The sequence below is a fragment of the Hyaena hyaena genome, unplaced genomic scaffold (assembly GCF_003009895.1).
Source record: "Hyaena hyaena isolate Hyena2069 unplaced genomic scaffold, ASM300989v1 scaffold_9, whole genome shotgun sequence".
NCBI lineage: Eukaryota > Metazoa > Chordata > Mammalia > Carnivora > Hyaenidae > Hyaena > Hyaena hyaena.
Window position 1 is genome coordinate 6,179,818 of NW_024080641.1, and position 8,015 is coordinate 6,187,832.

The 8,015-nt window shown below is 55.5% G+C and overlaps 1 protein-coding gene across 1 annotated transcript; it reads right to left on the minus strand.

The window, feature by feature from the left end:
- Positions 1-361: 361 nt before the first annotated feature.
- RABAC1 (Rab acceptor 1) lies at positions 362-3,352 on the minus strand. The gene is made up of 5 exons (XM_039244335.1): positions 3,178-3,352; positions 2,661-2,873; positions 2,318-2,415; positions 704-805; positions 362-605 (listed from the first exon to the last, which is right to left on the minus strand). The coding sequence occupies exons 1-5, from the start codon at positions 3,231-3,233 to the stop codon at positions 517-519; spliced, it is 558 nt and encodes a 185-aa protein (XP_039100266.1). The 5' UTR covers positions 3,234-3,352; the 3' UTR covers positions 362-516.
- Between the last annotated feature and the right edge of the window lie 4,663 nt (positions 3,353-8,015).

Sequence of the window (8,015 nt, forward strand, 5' to 3'; positions counted from 1 at the left end):
CTGCTCTCACAACTGGCTGCGGAGGAGCTGAGCACAGCGCGTGGGGGTCCCCTGAGTGAGGACTCCGGGAAGCCTGTGCCCGGCTTTCTCTGGACTCTGTCTGCCCCACGTGCCTTTTCTTTTCACTCTGTCGTCTTTCACGACAATGAATTGCAGCTGTAGGTGCAATTGTATACAGAGTCCGCCTAGCAAATCCCTGACCACGGGGGGGCGGTCTGGGGTACCGCACTTACCACCATTTGCTGTCCTAGCATACTTTAGTAACTTACCTTGCTTAATGAGTCCCCCCCCCCCCCGCAGTCTCCCCAGCACCCCCCCACCCCCCGCACAGGCCCACAGAAGACCCCGGGAGTGTATCGGCTGAATGACAACTGTAACAGCTTTATTTCGGAAGCTGAAATTCCCCCCCGGGCTTGGATGGAAGGAGGCCTCTGGCCAGGAGTGCAGGGCCGTGCAGGGCAGGGGTGGCCAGGGGCGGGGCAGCTGCCTCGGGAGGCCGGCGGGTCCTCAGACACCTCACACTGGCTCCATCTGCAGCTCCTCCCCGTCCACGGCCTCGATCTGGTGGAAGGCGGCATGGGAGCCGATGACCACGAGGGTGGCTCCTGTACGAAAACAGGCAGATCGGGGCCTCACTCCCTCACTTGCTCCCCATCACCACCACCCCCCCCACCGGCCCCAGCTCCCCAGACCCTGTACTTACCCAGGACCCAGAAGACGGCAGAGCCTGCACCAGCCAGCCAGAAGAAGGGAAAGGAGACACCCCCGGCCAGAGCGTACTGATGGGCGGGGCTCACCTCTCGGCCTGGGGGATAGATGCCATTGGACACTCATGATCTCTCCCCAGTAACTCCTGGTGTCCCGCACCCCAGTCTGCTGTCACAAGCTCCAGGAGCCTCAGGATCATCTAAACGCCTCATGTCAAGGCTCCCTCCAGCCCTGGCCTCACCCATTTCTCTGATGTTTCCACCTTCCGTCCGCCAGAACTGAGCACACCTTCCTTACTGCCCTACCCGCTCCCCCCCACCCCCCATTCCCCGTGCTCACTGCCCTTCAGCCCCACTCCTGCTAGGGAGCCCCCAGGCTCCCCCTTCTCCAGACTTTGGCACGCTCTCTCTCTTTTTTTTAAAGTTTATTTATTTTTGAGAAAGAGAAACAAGAGTGCAAGTGGCAGAGCAGAGAGAGAGGGAGACACAGAATCTGAAGCAGGCTCCAGGCTCTGAGCTGTCAGCACAGAGCCTGACGTGGGGCTTGAACCCACGAACTGTGTTCATAACCTGAGCCAAAGTCAGACACTTAATCGACTAAGCCACCCAGGCTCTCCAAAAGATTTATTCATTTAGAGAGAGAGAGAGAGAGAGAGAGAGAGAGAGGAGCGGGAGGAGCAGAGAGAGGGAGAGAATCGCAAGCAGGCTCCCAGCACGGAGCCGAATGTGGGGCCCGAACTCACGAACCACAAGATCACACCCTAAGCCAAAATCAAGAGTCAGACGCCCACTGACTGAGGCCCCTGGGCGCCCCTGTGGATGTGTTTCTCGTGTCTGTACAATGTTCCCCCAAAACCTGATTTATGGCTGATGGAGAAACAATGATTTCACATAACGATACAGATTTCTGGCTTCTTGGGGACACAGTGGAAGATCACTGCCTCTGTGGCAGTGGGGGCTGAAGCCAAGTCGCAGCCGTGCTCTGGGCACTCCCTCCATGCCCTGTGTACACCTGACATGCCCCTCAGCCAGCCCACCCCTGTAGCGGGCAGAAGGTGCAAGCCCCTGAGGGACTCTCTCTTAGATCTTCCTGTTTGATCCCAGATCGCCACTCTGAATTGGGAGCTTCCCCTGGGAGGTGGGGAGAGACTCAGGCCCCTCTTTCTTCCCGGTGCTGCCCAGGGCCGGTCTGGGACCACATGAGCCACAAACCTCAGCTTCCCTCTCTGAGCAGTCCTGAGATCTTTCACGCCCCACCCCAGGAAGCAGGAAAAGGGCAAGGACACAGATCTAGGCCAGTGTAAGGTCGCCACCAGGTGTCCAATGTGGGTACCTGCAGCTGCTACTTTCTGCAGAGAGGCGAGGAAGGATGGAGGAGGAAAAGTAGGTTTTCGGGACAGAGTGAAACGTAGGTTCTGGGGTATCTCCAGGTTTGTGGAGTACCATCTGGGGGGGGGGGTCTGAGACTGGGTGGGAGCATGTGGTATGCCTGAGATTTTAGTGGATCGAGTTTGAGGGATCTAGTGTAGATCTAGGCTTGGGCGGACCAGGGTTTGTGTTTCAAGACCAGGATAAGGATCAGGGAACCGTCTGGATTTGGGATTTCTCACCAAAAAGCACAAACTTGGACTGCAACGTGCGCAGGTAGAGGATGTAACAGGCGCCAAAGAAGACAGCCAGAGCCACCAGCAGCATGGGGGACGTCACCCTGGAGAAGCGTAGGGAGGCATGGGTCAGGCAGCTGGGAAGGAGCCTGCCAAGGGGACCCTGACCACCTACACCGGTGGATGGCGGGCTACATCATTGAGGCCAGGCAAGGCCAGGTCACATCTGGTCACACTGTGTCCCTGCTAGGCTGACAAGGAGGGACTGGACGCGGAGGGCGGGGCCGTACTCCCCGTGGGGGCGAGGCCCCGCTGCCGGGGTTAAGTGCGGGGCGGGAGAGGCACTCACACACAGTAGAGGATCAGGCCCAGGAACACGAAGACATAGTTGCTCTGGTAGTACTCCACGTTGCGGACGAGGCGCTGGCACAGCTCGCCCAGGTTGCGGGGCCGCGAGAAGCGCCGCTGGTCCACGAAGGAGCCCCAGGGCCGGATGGTCGCGCGGCGCCGCTCCAGCCACTCACGGCCTGCGCCCGATGGGATCAGTTTCGGCAGCAGGGTCCTGGTGGACGCGGCCGGGTCAGCGGTAGACCGCGATGGAGCCTGGACCCCCAATCCCCTACCCCTAAGCAATAAGGGGGCCGAGGGGGGCTGGACTCCGGGGTCCTAGGGGTTAAGGGTCCAAGACTCCTGGATCCAAGGGGAGGGGGGGGGGGGCTGAAGGCCCAGACTGCAGAGTCCTCGAAGGGGACACCGGGAGCCCTGACTCTGGTGTTTGGGGCCCGGATTTCTGGGACCCGGGGGCGGAAGGGGCGGGGGGCCAGGGCCCCCGGCTTTCGATCATGGGGGGTCTAGGGCTGGCTCACGAGGCGCTCAGTCCTTCCGGCTCGGCATCCTTCTCCTGGCCCTTCTCGGCCGCCATGTCTGTGTTGTGAGGGGTAGAACCGCTGTAACGAGCCCGTGGCCCTGCAGACCCCGGCGGCCCCGCTCGAGCCCTGCCCCACCCAGCGGAGCAGACGTGGCGCCTTTCCGGAGCCGCCGGGGGCGGTGGTTCTGCCGCCGAGCATTGTGGGAGTTGTAGTCGTGATGACGTCCGGGAGGGTCCGGCTCGTGAAACACCTTGGGAGGTGCAGTCGCGTAAAGCGCCTGAGCGCCTCTGGGCATAGTGGGAGTTGTAGTTTTAGAAGGGGAGCGTCTGGCATGGGGAAGGTGGGACTTCAGGAGTCGGGGCTTTATGGGAGCTCGAAAGGCAGAAGCAGTTGTCGTGTCCCCTGCAGGGTACAATGGGGATCGTGGAGAATTGTCGTCCTGACTCTAGCGTGCATACAAAACACCTAGAGGGCTTGATAAAAAACACTCACAGGTTCTGACTCCTGAGATCCAGGGTGGGGCCCATTAATCTGCATCTCCTACGAGTTCCTAGGTTAACGCTGATGCTACTGGCCCATGGACCGCAGTTTGAATGGCGAGACTAGACGATTCGTGGCAATCTTATTTCTTCCTGGAGGCAGAGGCTGGCGAGAGGGCCAAGGCTGCTGCAAGAAGTATCTGAGATGGAGAGCAAAGCTCCTCCCACGACCCTTGAGCTCCCAGGGACGAATGGGTTAGCACTAGGAACCTTGGGACAGCCCTGCCCCTACTAGGAAGAGGGGAGTTGGGAAAGGGTTGAGAATTTTTAAAGAGGGAGTTGTTGGGGAGCCTTGAGGAGTTTGAGGGGTGCCTGGGTGACTCAGTAGGCTCGGGCTCTTGACTTCAGCTCAGGTCATGATCTCACCATTCCTGGGTTCGAGCCTCACATCAGTCTCTGTGCTGGAAGTGTGGAGCCTGCTTGGGGTTCTCTCTCTCTCTCTGCCCCTCCCCAGCTTATGTGCTCGCTCTCAAAATAAATAAACCTAAATTTTTTTAAATGAATAAAAGAGGGAAATGTTGTAATTAAAAGAGCTGGGATTTTGGAGTCAGAGATGAAAGTCTAGGCTGTGTTGACCTTCTTGAACCTCAGTGACTTTATCAGGGCAGTGGAGATCCGGATAGTACCACACTCACTCATGGGGTTATGGTGATTCAGTTAAGTGGTCTATATACAGTGCCCAAAAGATTCTTGATACTTTATTCTCTTCAATAAATGGAAGTCAATATAATTGGCACTACATTATCATGAATGGTTTGATTTTTTTCTAGAGTTAAGCCTTCTCAAGATTTTTGAAATTTATTTTATTATTTTATTTTATTTATATTTTTAATTTATTTTTTTATTTTGTTTTTATTTCATGTGATATTTATATTTTTTAAATGTTTATTTATTTTTGGTAGAGAGAGAGAACACAAGCAGGAGAGAAGAGATAGAGGGAAACACAGAATCTGGAGTAGGCTCCAGGCTCTGAGCTGTCAGCACAAAGCTTAATGCGAGGCTCGAACCCACAGGCCGTGAGATCATGACCTGAGCTGAAGTCGGATGCTTAACTGACTGAGCCACCCAGGCGCCCCTCAAAACTTTTTTGTTTTAAGTTTATTTATTTTGAGAAACAGCGAGAGCAGGGGAGGGGCAGAGAGAGGGAGAGACAGAATCCCAGGCAGGCCCCACTGAGTCAGTGCAGAGCCGAATGCAGGGCTCCATCCCACGAATCATAAGATGACCTGAGATGAAACCAAGAACTGGACACTTAAATGACTGAGCAACCCAGACACGCCTCTAATATTTAAAAATGCTTATTTATTTTTGAGGGGGGGAGGGGCAGAGAGAGAGGGAGACAAAGAATCCAAAACAGGCTCCAGGCTCTGAGCCCAACGTAGGGCTAGAACTCACAGACTGTGAGATCATGACCTGAGCTGAAGTCAGACACTTAACCAACTACCAACTGAGCCACCCAGGACCCCCCAAAGTAGCCTGGATACCCACCATTGAGGCTTGAACTCAACCCCGAGATCAAGAGTCTCATGTTTTGCCAACTGAGCCAGCCAGACGCCCCTTGCCTTCCTAAATGTAACAGTCACGTATTAGGAGCTGCTGACCCCTTGGACGTCTCCGGAGGGGGGGGGCTAGTGTCTGAGACATGGCCCTCGCTTTTCGCTATGGTTCATTCTCTCAGCCTTTGCCCCTGCCCCTGAGCAAGGTAAATGGCCAGAGTTCTAAAGGGGCACACCAGAACAGCCTCAGGAAATGGTGTTGGAAGGACCGGGAAGTCTGGGCTCCCTTGCGCGGACTGGAGTTCCAGGGCTGGGTGGGACTGAGGAAGAATATCCAGCTAGAATCTGCAGGCGACTGTTAGTTAACCCCGCTGTCTGCTAAGACCCACTGTCCCTTCTGGCTTTTTGAGGCCTGCTGGGGTGGGGAGACGGCTCCTGCCAAAGGGGCCAGTAGAGCAACAGGCCGGGAGGCCCCCCCCATCCCGGGTGGGGGAGGTCCCGAGCTGAAGCTGAATGAGCCACACTTTGAAAGTCAGATGGGCCGGTCACTGTTCCTCCCCACTTTTTCAGCTCCGGGCCTGCAGCCGAATCTTGTTCAGGTGTCCCATTTGGGTCCGGCTACAAAGGAGGACTCTGAGGGCACAGTTAGCCCAGGGTGTTAATGGGGGAAGCGGCACCTGAGTTCAAAGCCATGGGGGCCCTCGAGAGGGAGATGAATCTTGAACACAGTTGGTGGCCTCCTCCCATGGCCAACCTTGGGAAATTTGGCTTTGACTGAGAGCTGTTGGGTTTCTTTAGAGGAGGTGTCAAACAGCGTGGGCTGTGGGCAGTGGTGTCCAGAGGGAAGGACACTGTGGGGGGTGGCCCTCAGAGGGGTGTGGGGGACTTTGAACCAGGAGACAGGGCCTTGGCACTGGGGCAATGTGGGGGAGGTGGCCCTAAGGCAGAGGTAGTGTCAGAGATGGGAGGGTCTCTGAGGCAGGGGGATGGGGGGAGATAGTGGAGAGAGGAGGCCATGGTGGGTGGGCCCTGAATTAGGGGGATGGCGGGAGATAAAGGGGCCCCTGAAAAGACTGTGGGAGACGGGCCTCGCCCTGTGCTCCTTCCAGTCTGAAGCCTCCTTTCTGCCTCTTGGATTCCTGGAGGGAGTGGAGCTGGCTAAGGAGGACCTTAGCACAGATGATCAGAAACTTGGGTTATATCCCTGCTGTGTGACTTCAAGGATGTCCCTGCCCTCTCTGGGCCTCAGACTGCACAGCTGTCTATGGGAGTACAGGTTTCCCCTACTATCCAAAATAGAGGGTTCCCATAAAACCTTTCATAAGCCAATGGCGTAAAGTGAGGCGTATTTCCAAAAGTCCACAATACGCCGCTTCACTTTTACAAAACACCCACGTTAGTACCCGTTTGGCTAACTAAAGAAATCCAAAGACGATTTTCGCCTTTATGGACCATTAGGCACTAACGTAGGAAAGTGTAGCTGGTGCAGTGGGCATGTGCACACACTCACGTGGGCTCTCAGCATCTGGGTCACCCAGACACCTGTGCTGGGAGGCAGGTAGTCCCTGATCTGGCCCCAGGCCCTCCTCTGACTCACATCTATGGGCTGTGTTGGGTGTCCGACTCTTGCTTTCAACTCAGGTCATGATCTCGCAGTTCTTAGGTTCGAGTCCCAGATCGGGCTTTGTAGTAACATCACGGTGCCTGCCCGGGATTCTGTGTCTCCCTCCCTCTCTGCCCCTCTCCCATTTGCTCTCTGTCTCTCTCAAAATAAACATTAAAAAAAAAAAAAGCTAAATATAGCTGTTCCATGATCAGCACCCCCACTCCTAAGCCAGAAGACACTGTTACAATGTGTTCAGAACAAGAAGGCAAACACATTAGACAACATGCTTGTAAGATTTCATTAATACAAAGTCCAAGAACAGGTGTGGGGGGGGGGGGCTGCTGACCGGAAAGGGGCAGGAACTTTCTAGATGGATGGAAATGTTCCATACCATCTGCGTGGTGGTTATGCAGTGCAATTATTTTAAAATTTTATTTTAGAAAGGGAGAGAGAGTGGGAGAGAGGGCCGGCAGGGGGTGGGTAGAGAATATTAAGCAGACTCCACGCTTGGCGCAGAGCCCCACATGGGGCTCAATCCCATGACCCTGGAATCATAACCTGAATCAAAATCAAGAGTTGGATGCTCAATCGACTGCACCACCCAGGCGCCCCACAATGTAATTTTTAAAATCATTGAGCTGTGCCCTTAAGAGTTAAGATTTCAGCACTTCACAGAAAGTGTACTTCAGTAAAAAGAGCGAGAGGGTAGCACAGCACTTAGAGGTTGGACATCTTAGGCTCAGATCCCAGATCTGTCACCTCTCAGCTGTGTGACCTTGAGCAAGTCACTTTCCCTCTCTGTGCCTCACGCCTTGTGAGGTCTGAATGAGCAGATGCACACAGGGTGCTTCGGAGAGGGCAGAGTACAGAGCGGGCACCCAACGAATCACCATCATCGTCGTGGTCCTTGTCACCTGCACTGCCCCCCCTCCCCCCACCCTACTCCAATAGGAGAGGCTTCCGAGACTCCCTTCCTCTCCCCTGTCCTGATCCCATAATCCCATGGCCTGGCTATTTCAGGCTGCTCTTCACTCTAAGCTTGGTTGGGTCTAAAACCCCGTGACTCGAGGACTCTGAGATTCCGTGGCTCCCAAGCCCGTGCCAGGCAAAATTCCTGGAGCTCAGCGAATCACCCGGCAGCAGGTGCCAGCGCCCGCCCACACCCCGGGGCCAGAAAGCAAGCACAACACACGC